Here is a 19,052-nt window from a genome sequence, read left to right on the forward strand (position 1 = left end):
ATGGCAAGCTCTGGCTATTAGGATATTAATTAGATTCACTGGGTTATAGTACCAAGAAATCTTTTTAAAGGGGAATGTGCCCCTTTGCCATTTGCTCCTACCTTCTTCTTACCCAAAATGTAGATAAATGGCTGGAGCTCCAGCAGCCATCTCATGGACATGAGGAAACCTTGCCAAGGATGTCTGAGCAGAGAGGAGCCCTCAACTGCCTGTCTTTAGAATACTAGTTATGTGAGACAAAATAAGTGCCTTCTTTAAATGATGGTTTCTCGAATTTCTGTTTTTAGCAGCCAAATGAAGCTCCTAACTACACCATATATGACCTTAGCAACATGAAGCAACATTATTCATTCAATAATTATCAAGAATCAATGACCAAAATTGGAAACATTAAAACCTCATCAAAGTTGTCTAACCCAATTATAAGCAACTGCCATTATATATATATAAATTCGTAGAGAAATTTTTCTTTGGCTTCCTTCTGCCTTGTTCTCTCAACACAAGTCCAATTTCTTCTCTCAGGCATCTAACTGCCTGCTAATATCTACTTGGGTGTTAATTGATCTCCGGGAGTTAGCAGAGAAGGGGGCTGGCTGTTTCATTTTAGAATAAGACTCCTGAAGAGCACACCTGAGGTGGAGAAATAAACAGAGGTGGTCCCTATTTCCAGAGAAGGGGCTGCCCAGACATAATATCAGTAATAATAAGGTAGTATTTCACATACATCCTATCATCAGCTGCCTGAGGGCCAGTAAGGTTAAAAGATTTGTTCAAGGACAAGAACTAAGAAGTAACAGAGACAGGACTCTTATTTTTTTGACTTGCATTTTCCCTTCCTGTGCCTAAACTGGTCTTAGGAACTGTGCTGAGAGTCATCTGTGGCCATGAGAGAAGGGGAGGTGTCAAAGAAAAATTACATCAGACACAGTTAAACAGGCAAGGAAGGCTTTATTCAAGATTATTGCAATAGAGGAGAGGAAGACCGAAGCAACTCCATCAGAACAGGACGAGGGAGGGTTGACACGTGAGCTAAAGGACTAGAGGACATTGGGGTGGGGGCTGGTCAATGTGCTGAGGCCATCTATGTTTGCTAATTGGAATTCATTGAAATTAGGCTCCTGCCTTCCACAGAGACTGGAAGACAGGGCAGGGTGCTATTTTCCTTGATGATTACATTTCAAAGGGATGCCTCCCAGGTCCCTGAGAAAGACATTGCTAGATTGTAAAACCCTCAAGAGTATGGGAGAAGATTTACAACTCAAAGGGTCAGAGAAAGAACTTGTAATAGCAAGTTTGCTTGAGTAAGTGCTCTGAGAAAAGGGAGGTTAGGGGCCAGGAAGAAACCCATCTAAGGTTTAGTCAAGCTGAGGGGTATGTTAAGGCTGTCTTGGTCAGAGGCCAGCAGTGCCACCTTTCCTTGGTCTCCAGGAAGCCAGGTCTCAAAGTCCCCAAATGATCATCTTTTAACAGGTAGCAGCTTTTTTCAGAGGACACACACTGTCTGTCTGTTGAAGGGACTCTGATTTAGACCCTCGATCTACCAGATGGAGTTGATTTTCCTCTGCACTCTGGCTAATTGAAGCACGGTGGGGGTAGATCCCAGCGTTTTCAGGCCCTTCCTCTACCCCAGAAATGACATGCCTAGGGTCAAGTGCATCCACTTCTTTAGACAAAGGCATATTTTCAGCTTAGAGAAGATTCCACAGGCCTTCACAAGAGGGTAGCCTAAACACAGAACCCAGGGACTTAGAGTCCATCCTTCCAGAAATTACCATCATAAAAAGCCGACCTGGTAAACACGTGGTAGCCTGCGGCCCAGAGGATCGCAGTCTCCTTGGCTGGTATTTCAGCTTGCCTACGGGGGCCATGCGTTGTTCCGAGAGGAGGTGACTGTGCGACCTTAAAATCCAGGCTTCGGGAAGCAGAAGTTGAAGGTATTTTATTTTCCCCTAAGAGCTTTGATGTTTTTCAAATAAAACTTTAAATGATCCAATACCTTCCTCTGAAACTTCTTCACAAAATAGTGGATTTTTAGAAAGGACAAAGGCCTTTTAGAAAAAAGACCAGTGCCCCTTAGCCTCTTCTTCCGCTTTTCAGACCATTTGGATTCACCTAAGCAGTCCCCCTTCCCTCCGCCTTGTTATTATTATCATTATTATTGTCACCGGCGTCTTTTTTCATTCTCCAAAGTGCAAATAACTGGAAGTGCAAGTCCTGTTACCTCATCTTTTCTGGTCCTCAATTCCTCCAAATACCAAACACCCAGTATTTCCCCTGCCTTGGTGACGAGCCTGGCGGCAGGGGGCGGAGGAGGGAGCTTTTTCGGCCACACAGTGGCGCGCGCGAGCCTCCCAAGCCCGGCCGGCCTCAGGCCCGCACCTTCTCCCGCTTCCAGCCCCACCCGCGCCCGGGCGCTGAAGGAGCCGCGCCGCGCCCCCAGCCCTCCAGGGCGGGATAGCGCCGAGCGCGCCTCGGAGGCCCGGGCGGCGGTCGAGCGGCAACGGCGTGCGGCCCGCGCGGGAGGCGCTGCTGGCTGCTAGCGGCCCCGGCGCCAGGCTCCTCCTCCAGCCGGTCCCCCACCCTCCACCCCTCCTCGGCTCGGCTCTGCAAATCGAAGGCTTCCCGGAGCAGCCGAGGAGCGCGGCGGGCGCAGCGAAGACGGCGGGAGGAGCGCAGCCGGCTGGCCGCGCGGAGCCTTCGGGCAGCGCAGAGGGCGCTGCGGGGCCGGGCGCGCCCTACGCGGCTAGGAGAGGGGAGAAGCCGGGGCTGCAGCTGGACAAGGGGGAGGAAAGTGCATGTGTGTGAGTGTGTGTGTGAGAGGGAGAGAGTGTGGGAGGCGACAGTCTCGAATTAGGGCGGAGAAAGGGCAGGGGCACGGGGGTTTAGCCCCCTGGGAGCCTCCCTTCGATCCTAGGGTTTGACCGCGGCGGCTCCCGCTCCCTGGCGCCCCTCACCATGGACTTGCGGCGAGTTGCGACGGGCCTCGGCAGCCACGCGCGGGAGGCTGCCCGGCCCTGGGGGTTCGCGGGCGCGCTCGGGGGGATGGCGAGGTAGGATGGTCGCCCAGCGCGACCCCCGCCGCCCCAACCCAGCGGCCCCTGGGCGGTGCCGCTGACTCGCCGGAGCGCACAGGGGTGTGGGCGGAGGCGGCTCCGCCGCGCCCGCGCCTTCGGGAGTCGCTGTGCCTCTTCCACCCGCTCGCACCTACCACCGCGCGGATACCATGTCGAAGGCGGCCGGAGGCGCGGCAGCGGCGGCGGAAAGTTGTCCCTCGGCCCCGGCCGGCTCGCCCGCGGCCGCTGCGGTGGAGGACCTGTCCAAAGTGTCGGACGAGGAGCTGCTGCAGTGGAGCAAGGAGGAGCTGATCCGCAGCCTGCGGCGCGCCGAGGCCGAGAAGGTGAGCGCGATGCTGGACCACAGCAACCTCATCCGCGAGGTGAACCGCCGCCTGCAGCTGCACCTCGGCGAGATCCGCGGGCTCAAGGTGAGCCGGGGCCGGGCGGGGAGCCGGGCGCCCCGGGGAGGTGGGGCCAGGCACACTTTCCCTCCCCCTCCCACCAACAGGTGAGCCTCCTCTCTCTCCCCAGCCCTTTGGAAACTTCTCCAAACTTCGGAGGCGGTTGCTCCCTTCCCGGTCCTCATCCGGGGCGCGCCAGCATCCAGCTCTCTCTCGGGGTCCTCTGCGGCGGGAGGAGAGGGCGCCGAGGATGCCGAAAGGCAGGGAGGGAGAAGATGGGCACGCGGAACCTTCCATTCCCTAGGGAGCCTGCAAATTCAGTGCTTTGGACAGCCGGGTTGCAGTTAGTCAAGGGCGAAGGGGAGCGAGTCCAGGGCATCTTCGCCCTTGGGAGTCGGGGATACGGCTGCTCTGGCGCCACCAGCTCTTCAGCCGGCAGAGGGCGAGGAAAGGGCGCCACTGCCAGAGAGAGGGGCTGGCGGGGCGCCCGGGGAGAACTGCAGGCGCCACCCTCAGAGCCGGCCTGTGTCGCCCGGTGCAGAGGAGCTTAAGTCCTGCCTTCACGTCTTCTACCAACTCCTGTGCTTTCCTTCACCCCGAGTTCGGATGGCGTCGCCTGGAGTTGCCTTACTCCCCTCCCCAAGTCATCCCCAGTTCGATTTTAATTTTATCCAGCTTGGGGGGGGGGAGGTTGAAGAGAGAGAGGGGACACAGTATGCAAGGTGTAGGGGTTCGAAAGGGTACCCCAGGTGTTGATCAGTGATGCTTTCTGAGTCAGCCCTTCCCATGCTCTTAGGGAAAGGGAGAACCCCCTCACACCCCGCTAACTTTCTTTTCTCCCTGGAGAGCTGACTGTGCCAGTAGTGTGTCTGCCAGGGTGCAGCAGGCCGGTGGCCGGGAACCGCCCTGCCGCTGTGCACCGCAAACTTCCTCTCCTCACAGCTTGCGCTGGTGCCTCCTGTATTCCTTCCTCTCATTGTTCTGCCTTTGTTTGTAGGAAGCCAGACAGAAACGAAATCACTGCAGGCACTTCAGGGAGCGAATTCCCACAGGCACAGGCTGTTCTTGTCCCCTTTCTACTTCCACCCCATTCCTCAGGCAGTAGATGCTGTTCCTTAATTGCCTCAGCGCTCCAGCGCTGGGATTCCGGGGGCAAAGAGGACTGCACTGGGAGGGGTGGAGTGCCCAAGGCTTACCTGTGCGCTGGGCCTAGTCCAGGTGGAGATGGCTCTCCCTGGAGGCCCAAACGTACTGTCGTCTAGTCCCTAGAGTGGTGCGGATAGGAAGATCGCACAGTCAGAAAAATCCCAAGGATTGCTCTTTCCTTTGGCTTAATTCATTACTAATGGAGTGTTTTAAGCACTAGGCTCTTTGGGGAACAGAGGCAGGCTAGTTTAGTGGGAAGATGATCTCAGAGATGGATTTGAATCTAGAATCCTCATTTGTTAGGATGGTGAGCTTGGCTAATTAGTTTCTCAGATCCTTATTTTATTCACCAATAAAGTGCAAATGATAACCATTTTCTAGCGTGTTGTGACAATAAGTTATGATAATATAGGAGAAGCTTTAATACTGGACTTGATTACAAAAAATGGTAGTTATTGTCTCAGGAAAGGACATAAATGTATAGTTGTGTGTTTCTAGGATCTGGGTTTCTTAGGCAAAGCTGGACATGGTATTAGTTTGTCACCCTCCAATTTAATCTTCTTCCGTGGTCTGAACCATAATGTGACTTGAAAGAATTTTTAATCAATTAGTTTCATACAGATTTAAATAGTGTGGAGCATCAACATAATAACTCAGAAAGGCTTGAAAGTTCTTTAGGTTGTGTGGATTGACTGTGTGTGTGAGGGTCTATGTGAATGGGGGAGGAGGGTGGTATTGTGGTGGGGTCCTGGTCTTCATTCCAGTAGCCTTATTTAATGAAATAATTATTAGGCCAGTTAAGGACAGTTACACCCCCAAGTAGGAAAGTCTCTTTGTGGTCTATCTAGATTCATGACCTGGCATCAAAAGACTTTCCAGTTCATCTCCTCACCAAGTTCAGGAATGATGGGGGCTGGTTACGTTCCGATGCAGCTTCCTGCTCCTCCTTTTCTGTCATCCCTGGGCAGCTGCAGGGTAGCAGCCTCCAAGGCCCCTGGCCCACCCCTCAGGGTGCTGTGGTTTTCAAGGTCCACTGAGGGGCCAGCTTTCTCCCTTCTCTTCATCATTTTGGCTCAGAGCTTCCTTGGACACCATAGAGATTCATAAATGTGGTTGACTGAATAAATGATAGGCACATTTATTCATTTTGACTTAACTGGAAGAAAGGGTTTTTTGTTCTCATGGTTTGGCACTCAGTGGAGGACTGTAAATGCAGGGTAAGTAAGGCCACAACACTTTTCTTTTTTATGCCCCCTTCTGTGAGCTGACTTTGAAATTGCATCTAAATATTTTTGAGGCTGTAGGTGGTACTGTAGCTGTAGACACAGGAGATGGAAGCATCAGTTCTTTTCTTTTGAGGGGTGGGTGGTTGGGTCCTAGCACTGGCTGACTTATGTTTAAACATTTGGGAGGCAGGGCAGTGGAAAGATAGGATTTGGAGCCTAATGATTTGGGTGCTTGGGCAAACTGTTAACTTCTCTGAGACTCAGTTTTCTCTTCTGCTCAATGGGGATTTTAATTTCATATGAGGTTTTATGAGGATTAAATGATATGTAGATGAAGAAACCCCAATGAGGTTAGATAGCTTTCTCGAGGTCACACAGATATAAATGTTCAAAAGAGGCTGATTTTCTTATCTTTTGGCTAGTCGATATTCTTTGCTTAGAATGTGTGGTTCTGAAAGGGGTGTAGAAAGGAGATTCTGGTTAGGATTCTGATGCTGTAAGGAATTGGGTTCCTGAGAACCATGTGTTTGGACTGCTGAGCATATACCAACACTCAGGTTACTCTGACCCAGATTCTTGGTGGGGGGCTGATTTGAGGGAAGTGAATCTGTAGATTTGTTGTCTGTATTGCATTAATTTCCCTCCTTGCTCCCTAGTGCACCAACCCCCAACTCTGAATTGAAGAAAAAGAACAAATTGAAACAGTTTTGTAACCATAGGTATAGTACTTGATAGCTTGTAGGCATGGGATTGAAATTTTGGGTGGTATACTATGAGGTGGGATTCAAGTTTTAAAAATCCACTTTAGACACTTGGATAACATCTGGTGGCCTGTGGTAGTGTTAAAAGGATTTTTAAAATTTTATTTTTTGAAAAAGAAAGCCCAAGTCTTAATGTGGCAGATTTGAAGAAGCTGGCTCTCAAGGTTATTATCAAGCAGGTTGCTTAGCTGTACATCAGAAAGTGAAGGACATAGCTTACAACTGGAGAGTAGATATTATTCCCAAGAAAACTAGTAATAGGAGGAAGGAGCTGTTATAAAGAAAACTTGAATGGGCCAGTACCCAACCCTGTCTGCTCCATCTGTTATGCTCAGAAGTGTATGTTTCACTTCCTTTGGAAAAGGCATTAATCCCATGAAGCCCACAGTAGCACCCATACTATTTACTTTCCAGTTCTGAAGAAATCAGTAATAACTGTAGGATAGTCTTTCAGATGGAATCATTTAGATGAAGAACATAGACCTGAGCTTTCTATAAAATGCCAGGATTAAACTAAATGTTGAATAACTTTTGAAGCTCAGAAAGATTAATTTTGTTTAGTGTTATTTTTTCTGAATATCCACAGCTTCTGATTTCACCTAAAGCATCAGTATCGGGATAATTTATTCTCTTACTACTATAGACTCCAACAGAGCAGGGACTTGCAGAAAATAATAAGAAACCCGTTCTCCATACCTGTAGCTGTAGTTTGTTTTAGCCACCAGCCTAGGGCTTTAAAGGGTTGATCAGTCCATAAATGCACATTAAGTGTCCAGTATAATCAAGGCACCATGCCAGGTATGTCACATATGAAAAGAAAGGCATAGGAATGAACTCTGCCCTCTAGAAGCTAAGATATCTGCATTAGAAAAGGAGAAAATATGATGCCCAATGAGTGCTCTAGCTAGTGTGCGTTACAGGCATTCAGCAGTGAGTGGGAAAGTTACTTTATTCATTCATTCATTGGCGGTGCTGTTCTAGTGTTGGTGGAGACTTCTTGGAAGACTCTCTCCTCTTAGGTACGTTCATATGGGGGAGAAGATGATATTTTTTAGTTGAAATGCACAGACACACTCAGGGATCATAATTAGCTGACAGATGGAGCTCAAGGTAGAGAGGCAGGGGAAAGCCTTTCAAGCCTGGCCGAGGGGTGTATTCATTTTCCCTGGCAAAGGGGAGGTGATGAGGGTTGATAAGCAGGAGGGGCCAAACATGCAGGAACTGTTTTTAAAGATCAGTCTGACCAAGGAGTGCTTGGATTGGAGTGGGTGAGGGAAGATCTCTAGAGGATGGGGCAGACCAAGGTCAGGCCTGAGTTCAGAAAGTGGCAATGAGAAAGCAAAAAGAAGAGGTGGGCATTAGAAACAAGGAAACAGAATTGTTGGTAATGCTGAGTTAGAACTGCAGGCTTCCTCCTCAGGCCTCAAAACTTACTCCCATCTTAGGCCTCATGGTGGTCAGGAAGGGAAGGGCATGGTTGGCAGATGTTTTATAGTTTACTTTTTCAGTTAGTATCGGGGCAGTATTGGAATCAACCTGAGTTTAAGAGAATTAAGTTCTGTCTTTGAGTACCCCTAATTCTGGATTAGATGATGGAGTCAAAGGAGCAGAGGTCTTCTGGCTTTGTAAAGCTGGGGAACTCTTAGGTAGGAGCTCCGTTTCTGCTCCTGTTTCATTACTGTCAAATCACCGTGCTTCAAGAAGCAGTTGGTCCCTTTACTTTATCTGTGAATGGGGAATAAGTGGGGACCTCACTATGCCATTTAAAAATTGCTCCGATTCAGGTAGTGACAGTGGGATGCTGTGCTCTGGATACGCAGAAGTGAATAGAAAAGATGAGATCTCCATTCTCATGACTAGTGAGGCTGGAGACCTGAACTAACAGGCAATGCTCATATGTATGTGGTTACAGATCGTCATAAGTACAACAGAGGAAGCGTCTAAGGGGGGATGGTAGAGCATAGAAGTGGACCTTCTTTAGATCGGGGGTGGCCTTTCTTTAGAAGGGCTTCTATGGGGGAATGATTTATAAAATGAGACCTGATGGTTGTGTTGAAGGTTGAGGGAAAGCATTCCAAGTGAAAGAGGGGAAAGGCCTGCTCCTTGAGGACCTGAAACAAGGCCAGTGTTGGTGGCAGTCAGTGCATGATGGAGAGGAGATATTCTCACCTTTTCCACTGCTACCGCATGTCCAGGCCACTACCAGGTCCCTCTACCCAGTCTAGCCCGGTAGCCTCCTCGCTGGCCTCCCAGCTTCCACTTTATCCCATCTCCCTCCCTGCTCTCCTCTTCCCCAACCCCACCCAGAACTATAGTGATTCTTTGCAAAGTGAATCATATCATGTCACTCTACTGTCCTCATCTCTCCAACAACCCCAAGTCCTTCCCATGGCTGACCAAGCCCCACACCACCGAGGCCCTGACACCTCTCACACCTTCTTTCCACCGCTGTGGACTTGCTCACTGCATGTCAGGTGTCAGGTGCACTGGTCTCACTCTCACTTGAGCACTTGCTCTCACGCTTGTCTCGGGGGCTTTTCTACTTGCCCCTCTCTGCCTGGGTTGCTTCTTCATTTCACCCAGGTCTTTGCACAGATGTTTCCCTTCTCTGCAGAGGTGCCTTCTCTGGAAAAGTAGTATTCTTTAACCTGCTTTAGTTTTCTTTCCAGAACTTTTCACTACATGACATTATGTTCTCTACTTCCTTTTTGCCAGTCTTTCCCACCAGAGTGAAAGCTGTAGGATGCTGAGGTCTTTGCTCTATCAACTGATACATCCCCAGCACCTGGACTGGTAGCTGGCACATAATAGACGATTACTAAGTAGTTGTGGGTGAAAAAATGAATCACCACCATTCATGCTGGAGAAGTAGACTGAGTCAGAGCATTTGGGGCCTCGGGAGACTTAAAGGATTTTGCACTTTATCCTAAGGGCAGTGAGAAGCTATTAAAGGGTTTTAAACAAGGGAGTGACAAGATGAGCTAGATTTTGGAGGTAGAGTTCCAAAGATTTGTCTGACTTAGAAGTGGAAGGTGAGGGAGAAGGAGATACCAGGGATAACCCCAGGCTTTTATAAAGAGCAACAGGATGGGTGGGGGTGGCATTTGCTGAGAGGTGCATTTTGGGGAGGGGCTGTGAATATCAAGAGCTCAATGTTGCTTGTGTTAAGTGTAAGACATCCAGGAGACGTCCAGATGGGTCTGGCGAGTAGGGGGTAGGATGTGCAGGACTGAAATGCCCCTCGAGGGCAATCATGCATTTCCCTAGTGGGGGGCTGGGGCTGCTTATCCTGAGTCATGGGCTGAAAAACTAAGCTGTACTTTTTTGCTCTGGTGAAAGGCCTGTTGCCTCAGAGCTTTGGTCACAAGCAGCCATCTTTCTTGAGGGAGGGGTGGGGGAGCCTTATTTTTCTGCTGGCTGGTTTCCTGTTAATTAATTGGTTGCTCCCAAAATACTAAGTGGATGACCTTGGACAAATGAAAGTTTGGGAGGTTTAGTTTCCCCTTCTGCAAAAAAGCCATAATAATTATTATCCCTTAAGTGTTTTGGTGAAAATTAGATGAGATAATGTACGTAAAGTATTTTACAGGGAACATAACCAATACCTATTATTTTAATTTTTAGATACCTACAAACCTTCAGCTTCCTCCCACCCTCTCACCTCCTCTCCTGACATCACAGAGAATTCACCAGCTCCAGACCCTCCGGCTCCCAGGAAGTCTGAGTCTGAGGACACCTCATGTGGGTATCTCCCATTAATGGTTGTATGTCTCTTTTCAGGATATCAACCAGAAACTCCAGGAGGACAACCAGGAACTGAGGGACCTCTGCTGTTTCTTGGATGATGACCGGCAGAAAGGCAAGAGGGTGTCCCGGGAGTGGCAGAGACTGGGCCGCTACACGGCCGGGGTGATGCACAAGGAAGTGGCCTTATACCTGCAGAAGCTGAAGGAGCTGGAGGTGAAGCAGGAGGAGGTGGTGAAGGAGAACATGGAGCTTAAGGAGCTCTGCGTGCTGCTGGATGAGGAGAAGGGAGCGGGCTGCGCCGGCAGCCGCTGCTCCATCGACAGCCAGGCCAGCCTGTGCCAGCTCGCTGCCTCCACCGCGCCCTACGTGCGGGACGTGGGCGACGGCAGCAGCACCTCCAGCACGGGCAGCACTGACAGCCCGGACCACCACAAGCACCATGCGAGCGGTGGCAGCCCCGAGCACCTGCAGAAGCCACGGGGCGAGGGCAGCCCGGAGCACTCCAAGCACAGGAGCGCCAGCCCCGAGCATCTACAGAAACCCAGGTCCTCCGGGGCTCCGGATCACCCCAAAGGACTCAAAGGACCTAGCCCCGAACCCCACAAACCCTTGTGCAAGGGCAGCCCAGAACAGCAAAGGCACCCGCACCCAGGGAGCAGCCCCGAAACGCTGCCCAAGCACGTGCTGAGTGGGAGCCCTGAGCACTTCCAAAAGCACAGGCCAGGGGGCAGCCCCGAACACGCCAGGCACAGCGGTGGGAGCCCGGAGCACCTTCAGAAACACGCCCTCGGCGGGAGCCTGGAGCATCTACCCAGAGCCAGGGGCACCAGTCCCGAGCACCTCAAACAGCATTATGGGGGCAGCCCAGACCACAAACTTGGAGGCGGCGGCGGCGGAGGCGGCGGCGGAGGCAGCAGGGAGGGCACCCTCAGACGGCAGGCGCAGGAGGACGTGTCACCCCATCACCGGAATGTCTACAGTGGCATGAATGGTGGGTCAGTACGTGCTGGGGACCTGCTGTGGCTGGGGCAACTCGGTAGAGAGTTAGGACCGGTGAAGGGCTTTCCAGCAGTATTAGAAAATGTGGGCACTAGCCACGCGGTGGGAGGGGAAGAGGAGCAAACATTTGCCCCGAAATCACTCGTGTGTTTCTTCCCCTCGATTTGATTTGTGTTTGGTTTACAGTCATCAGTCAAGTGAGCTTGAAGAAGGTTGGGGGTGAGGGGCTAGCGGAGGGAGAGGAACAGTAGTGTCTTAGGACCCTGAGTTGTCAGGCTGAAATCTGTAGGTCCTGGAAATAAAAGTAGAACCATTCTAAGATTCTTTCCCCTTGAATTTGAGCATTTTCCTAGTTGTGTGCTGTTTGCTACTGGGGCTCGCTTGTGGAATGGTGACCAAAAGGTTTTTGAATCCCGTTAATAGCTTATGTGCAGGAAGAAATGAGTATTTATTATGAGAAACAATAGCATTAAAAAAAAAATATGGTGTCCCTAAAAAGGCTTGATGCTGGTTTGGCTGAATGCCTATAAATATACCTTACTTTACCTTGAGGAGTTTTTTCATCGAGTTGGGGGCCAGAACACGAATCTGTGGCTTTTTTTTGCATCATTCAGTGATTCTCTTCCCTACTCACTCAAAACCCAGCAACTCTCTCACCAAACTCCCTTACTCATATTCTGAATACATTACAAGACACATCTTTCCTGGTTGTTTAAATGTACTTTAAAATGTACAGATGCATTTGAGTGCTCCTTTGGTTTCCAAAGCATAACATCTGCTGCATTTGCTGAGGCTGCTCTAAACCTGAGCTTTTAAAACTTTAGGAAGAGGCTTAATTTTCTTCGTCTTGGTTCTGAAACCACTTTGAACTCAAGATAGAAATCATTTCTTAAAAAAAAAAAAAAAAAAAAAAAGCAAAACCAAAAACCCCCACAATCCTTTTATGTTACCTGCGGTTGATTGAAGCTAAAATGATTGGCTTTATAAACTGTTTTTTTGTTTTTCATTCAAAATATATGAGGTATTTGCTTTATTTGAAAGCTTCTCTGGTGTCTGTGTGCAGACAGCTCTGAGCAGTGGTGGAGGAGGCTGCCAATTTTAGCAGCGACATGAAGGGGTAAATTTTCAATATTGTTCTTGGGGATTTACCTGTTGGATTCCATTTCATCCTAATCCTTTTCTCATAGTGCTGAAAATTGACTCCTGAAGCTTGGCTTCTAATACTTCCAATATTCTTTTAAGCACAAATGGAAATAGAAAGTGTGGGAAAGATGGGAAGCAGCTGCCTTCTCAGTTATTCGTGATGGGAGGTAGAGGCCAGGAGAAGCCAATTCACCTGTTGTGTTGAGGCCTCCTTGCTGGTGCTTTTACTAGGATGGTTGAACCATCACTCACTCTTTCCAAAAGTGGAGATGCTGTCACAATTTCTGTGGCCAGCATTGGCCAAGCAGTTCTCCAGAAGAGATGAAAGTCATTTAAAAAAAAATTTTGGTTGTCTTACTATCCTGAGATAGGTCATTGGTCATGAAGCTTGTCTTTAGAGGGAGGAATGGGCTAATGGGAAGGTACAGGTAATGACTTTTCTATTTTTTGGTTACTTTTTAATGTGTACTATTTAAAGGCAACTTTGTTTCTTAAACTAAAAAGAAAATACTTACGGGCATTTGGCTCACTTACAAAACAGTTCTCTTAAAAAAGGGCTCCTTTAAAGAACTCTAGTGTAATCAAAGCACAATTTAACTTACAAGAAGAATAGACTAATGGGAACAAAACTGTGCTATCAACCCTCAGTGAATCATTGCACCCCACATATATGTACAGATAAATGTTAAAAATCAATGAAAAAAATATATATAAAGAAGAGTTTTTACGTGCAACTTTTAAACAATGCCTTGCATAAGGTAAAGTATATCTCTAGATAAAGATGACGTATCATGGCTTCGTATTGCCTGTATTGAGATAAACTTAGTGGGTCAGGTAAATCTTTCTTAAAATTGATCAATTTAATTTAGTTACAAATTTGATGTGGCAGATGCATTTTTATACAATGACACTGTAAATTCAATCCTTGCGTCTGCTTCTTTTTATTATTCTTAAGTGACAAATCTTCTACTGATTGTTAATATCCTCACCAGAGTATATTTTCAGTGCATTTACGTTGTGCTTTTATTTTAGTAATTAATTGGAAAATGAAGTGGCACAATGAGATGTTTAGGGATCATCAGCCTATAAACTTGAGCATTGGCAGCTTGTTTTTATCCTGCCATTACAAATTAATTTTTGATATGGATGGTAAAACATGCTTTTTCATATTTTTAAATCTCCACACAATTTGTTTGGATCATTGGTGTATAGACAGATAGGAACCAGCAGCCTAGTTTAATCCCAAATTGCAGACTTGCTGAGTCATTTCCAGAGTATTCTGTTTGGGGTTGGTGTGAGATATGAGTGCTTTGGATGAGCACTTGCATGTTTTTGCTTGAACAAAAAGCAGGTAAAAGCAAATGGGAAGTGTGTCTGTATTATGGCCGACTGAAACAGAGATGAAGTATATCTTGGCAGAATATTGTCCTACCTGCAAGGATATGCATTCTTTCCAAACACACACACACACATACACACGCACACGCACATGTACACATACGTGCATTAAGGGAACATCAATCAAGAAGATTGCTGTTTTAGTTGACTGTGACTTAGGCATTGATAGAGTTTGGATGTGTTGTCCCCCTAAAACTCATGTGGAAATCTGATCCCCAATGTGGCAGTGTTGGGAGCTGTTTGAGCCATGGGGGCGGATCCCTCATGAATGGATTAATGCTCTCCCTAGGTAGGGGATTAATGAATGAGTTCTCACTCTATTAGTTCCTGCGAGAGCTGGTTGTTTAAAAAGACCCTGGCACCTCCTCTCTCTCTCTCTTGCTTCCTCTCGCCATGTGATCTGCTCGTACTCGCCGGCCGCCAAGCAGCCTGAGGCCCATGCCAGGTGCAACTGTTCCAGAATCGTAAGCCAAATAAACCTCTGTTCTTTATAAATCACACAGTCTCAGGTAGTTCTGTTATAGCAACACAAACGGACAAATCCAGGCATCTCTAAATCTTCTTATGCTTTCGTTTACAAACTCAGTTGATAGTAGTTGGACGTGACATCAAAGAGTTCCTTTTGGTTAAAACAGTTGGCTTAATCTCTGACTGGAATGCAAAGATGAATTTTAGGTATTTTTCCTTTTTTAAAAATATCTAAGTCTGTATAACCATTTTAAAATTACTAGCTGATTAAAAAACAACACAAAAGCAAAACAAACAAAAAATCTCTAAGCTACACAAAAATCCTCATGAGTGCATTTACTTCATTAGAAGTCATCATTCAACTATTTCTTTCCAGTTCATAGAGAGTTCCATTTTCAAATAGGAAGTAGTTTCAACATTTATCACAACTAAATATTAAGGCATTTGACCATTCATTCAATTGCTTGCTCTATTCCAGATTTGTAAATTAAGAAATTGCTTAGCCACTTCTAGCTATAAATGTTCACAGTCCGACAGCCTTAACTATTGAGAATGGGGGTTTCACTTACCTGATTGCATTGAAATCCAAAGTTGGGTTGAATTTTCTTAGGTGAAAGTGTTTTTTTTCCCATAGTGAAACTAAGGAGTTTTGATTCCAGATATCTGCTGGCAGATCTTTGCTTTTAAACAGATAACTCTTTTAGCCTGGGTCATGGATGTCTTGGGTAATTCAGTTTCTTCTAGTAATAGCTGTTTGTCATTGGCCTTCTAGGCAAAGAAGATTCTGATGATCAGAGGACCTTACAAATACTTCACCCATTGGACATTATGAATCCAGATGAAAAAGTAGTAAAGATCATTTGAGTTTAATTCTACAGGCACATATTTTTGGTTACCAGCAAATGAGAAGGAATAAGTAGAGAAATGTTTTCTTTATTTTATTGTTTATCTTTCTTCTTCTTCTAAAAAAATAAGTTGCTTAATTATCCTGCTGGGTCTGATTCCCTTTGCCTTCTTCGAGCACATCCAGTGAACAGTAGCTTCATGCCCTCGTTCAACATCACCCTAGCCAATGAGAGCACATATGAAGAATTATTTACTTGTGTTAGACAAGGTTCATGTAGAACTTCTTTGGCCTTGTTGGTTGGAGTGTCAGGATTGAAGTCTTCCTCCTTAAAGCTTCTTATTGCTTCTCTTATTCTTTTGTGAGGGTATCGCAGGCTGTTTCTCAACAACTCTTCCCGTTTCAGGGCTTCTCAACAGTGGTACTATTGACATTTGGGCAGGATAAATCTCTGTTGGGAGGTCTTATCCTGTGTGTTTTAGGAGGTTTAGGAGCATCACTTGGCTCTATCCATGAGCATTCCCCTAGTTATGACAATCAAAAATGTCTCCAGACACTGGCAAATGCTCTGGGGTGACAGGTGGGGTATAGGCAAAATTGCTCCTGCTCCAAAACCACTGCCATAGAGCAGTAATTTCCGATCTGGCTGAAGATGAAAATCACTGTGGTAGCTTTCAAAAAATAGCAGTGGGTGAGACTCACACTCAGAGATGCAAATTGAATTGATCTGGCACCGGGCCTGATAATTTTGAAAAAGAGCTCCTCAGGTGAGTCTAATGAGCAGATCAGGTGAAAACCACTGCCTTAAATGCATGACTGCTGCCTAAGATGGGTTGGTGTGAGTGAAGGTCTGAAACACCCACGCTTCCTGGGAAGAAGAAAGTTAACTTCTCTCCTTCCTTTGCTGAACTCCAGAACTGGGAAGGATTGACTCCAGCTGATACCATGAAACTTCGCTCCCCTCAACTTTAGGCCAAGGCTGTCTAATAATGCACTACTTAGGGGTGTGGATTGAAAATTCACATTTTTGGTGGGTAGAGTTGTTAGGTTAAATTTGAGGGAACCTCTGGCATATGAATAGGTTAAAGACTGCTTTACTTTTTTAAAGACTTCACATCCAGATGAAAAAAAACCAGTGCATGGATCTCAAACCCATATACAGTGGATGTTGGTGGTGCGTGTGAATCATGCACCGCCTGTAATGCTAATGAGTATTTCCCACAAGAGAATACTGCATTTCAGATCTGCTTTATAGGTTTTACCCTGAGTTTTAAGACTGCTCCTTATTCTCTGTTGAGATGGTTAATGAGGAAATGAAAAATGCTGATAACACAAAGTGGCCTCGTCTACGAAGGGTAGGATAACCTGTGTGTGGAAGAACCCAGCAGGATTTCTTTGAAACAAGGTTGTCTGTGAATTAAATAGTAGTGCACTATAGCATGAATAATCACTCTCATAAAACTTTTATTTTGCTTAGAAAAAGAATATAACTTACCAATGAATTTGGACAATAGAAATTGTCTCTTGGGAGAAAAATGTTAACGTCACGGTTATGGGATACCAGAACTTATTTTAATTGAGGTCCTCTGGGTATACTTGTATTTTCTGTTGTGTGAACTGACACATAGATGGTTAAAGAACTAGGTAATGGTTTTTGTTCTTCAAGCTTCAGAGTAGTAATTTGGAATCCTTATATATACTTTGATAGAACATCAATTTAAGGAATTTTGAAAAATAGAATCGATTTATTGTACCACACTTGTATGTTTAAAACATATTGCATTTATCATAAGAGTACATTTTCATTTAATGACATAGAAAGCTTAATATTGGAAATATAGTTTATTTTAGAAAATTTCAAAATATCTGAGAGGTGAATTATTGGAAAACCTTTTTCCCTAAGGAGATTGTCTACCTATCAGCATTATATATGTGTGTGTATGTATAATTATATACATTTTAATAACTTTAATTTTGCATCTGACCAGTACCAAATATCCAGTTGATTCTGTTTATTCCAAATATGGTCAAATGCATCTAGCATCCTGTCACATAAGCTAGTTGCTGCCATGAAGTAAACCAAGAATCTCTTTCAACTGATTATGATTCTGTCCTTTAGACCCAGTTGAAATCAATTAAATGTTTATATGTTCTGGTTCATTGCAACTTTCCAGAAGCTATAATAGAAAATTATGATCATTGAATTAGTGATGAATTTATCTTTTCAACAGAAATAATTTAGAGCAAAACATGGGGAAGTGAAAAGCTACGGTGGGTTATTCCATTTCATCAGGTAACGACTTTTCACAGGTGTCAAAGGAATACAGTACATGAATACACACAAGTATTCATAAGTACATGAATAAATGAATACAATACAAATACAAAATGTGTAGAACTATGTATTTACTCACAGTCATGATAGACTATTCTGGAGGAATTGGTGTAGAGATCTTAGTCAAGTTCTGCTGGTCAGAAATAAGAGTGTGAAGCCAAACTTTGCCAAAGCTTTAAACATAATGATAATGTTTTCCTTGTGTAGCACCATTGAGCTAGTGTATGCTTGGTGGGAGTAAGTGTTCCAGACTGAAGTTTATGACCATGGACTCTAAAACTTCTCCAATTTTAGCCACTTACCTCTGATGGTTAGAGGTAGAACTGTCAGTTCCTACATTAAATGACCCAGATGGGTATTCTTCTTTTTTTTTCCAGTATGTCCTTTACTAAAACTAGATTTCTAGTCACTCCTAGTATGGCGATGCTCTCAGCTGCTCTCCTTGCTGCCCTCAGCAGGCCTGACTTTAATTCATTTTCTCATCATTGTTCTCTATTCTGTTCTGCTGCTTCTGATGGATGGTCATAGCTTGGGAAAGTGGATAACCACACTTAGAACTGTGTTTAAAATAAGAATGAATAACCTTGAGGCGTCCTTCTATGAGTAAAGTATATGAACTTTTAGTGCATGGTCCATGTGTCATCCATCTATAAGTATTTTGGCTTTTCAAGGGTTCATTTTTGCTTATTTTCTGGGTCTTGACTAAAGTTCAGATAGTTGAGGTAGCTATGTAATGTCATAAGAACTCAGATATGTGCTTCTTGGGTGCTTTGGCATACCCAAATTGCTCTTAATAGTAGTTTAATGCATAATATTTATAGTGCACATTGTGCATACTTGAAAAAAAATTATTTTGAATTTGATTCTGGGAAATATGAAGAATACTTTCATATTCTGGAATGGGCTGATTTTCAACAAAGCTGGGAAATTTGAGATTCATTATCAAGAGTAGACCATGGGACACTTGAGAATACAGACATGAAATCTCAGCTCTAATTTATGAGTCTGTAATCTGCAAAAGAGTGAGGTTCAAGTTACTGCTGCTCCTGACATAAATTGCTTTCTCTTTAGAGTGCCGTTCAAGTGTTTCCAATAGAAAGAACCACTGCTCTTTCTGAGACAGAGAGTCCTTAAGCTGCAGAGAGGCTGAAGAGGTGTTCAGAAAAAAGAAAATGGCAGAGGAGTAGCAGCCTGGATTAGCATCCTTACAAGAGCAGTACTGGTTTGTTCATCCTAAGGCGATAACTGGGTTATTCACACATGGCTGTTCATTTACAGTTTTCACATAACAATTATGTGTACTATTGAGCTTTTGTACTCAAATCATTAGGGAAGAGTTCAAGAAGTCTTGGGACTTGGTCCTGGCCGTCAGTTGAAACTATGCAAGTATGAAATTACAGATAAATGAAACTTCAGGAATAATATTTGTTTTAGTTTTTTTTTTTTTTTCCAGAACTTTAGTTATTTAAACCGTCTGTAGGCTTTTCTATGAGACAGGATATGTTAGGGAAAGAGATTGGATTTGGTA

At 45.4% G+C, this 19,052-nt stretch overlaps 1 protein-coding gene across 1 annotated transcript in view; it reads left to right on the top strand.

The window, feature by feature from the left end:
* The first annotated feature begins 2,964 nt into the window (after window positions 1-2,964).
* CCDC85A (coiled-coil domain containing 85A) overlaps window positions 2,965-19,052 on the top strand; it is a 221,036-nt gene continuing 204,948 nt past the window's right edge. The window contains exons 1-2 of the mRNA XM_063078677.1: window positions 2,965-3,484; window positions 10,371-11,328. Of these exons, the coding sequence (XP_062934747.1) occupies window positions 3,224-3,484; window positions 10,371-11,328 (1,219 nt within the window). The 5' untranslated portion in view covers window positions 2,965-3,223. The remainder of the gene's footprint in view (window positions 3,485-10,370; window positions 11,329-19,052) is intronic.

The sequence above is a fragment of the Cynocephalus volans genome, chromosome 14, assembly GCF_027409185.1.
Source record: "Cynocephalus volans isolate mCynVol1 chromosome 14, mCynVol1.pri, whole genome shotgun sequence".
NCBI lineage: Eukaryota > Metazoa > Chordata > Mammalia > Dermoptera > Cynocephalidae > Cynocephalus > Cynocephalus volans.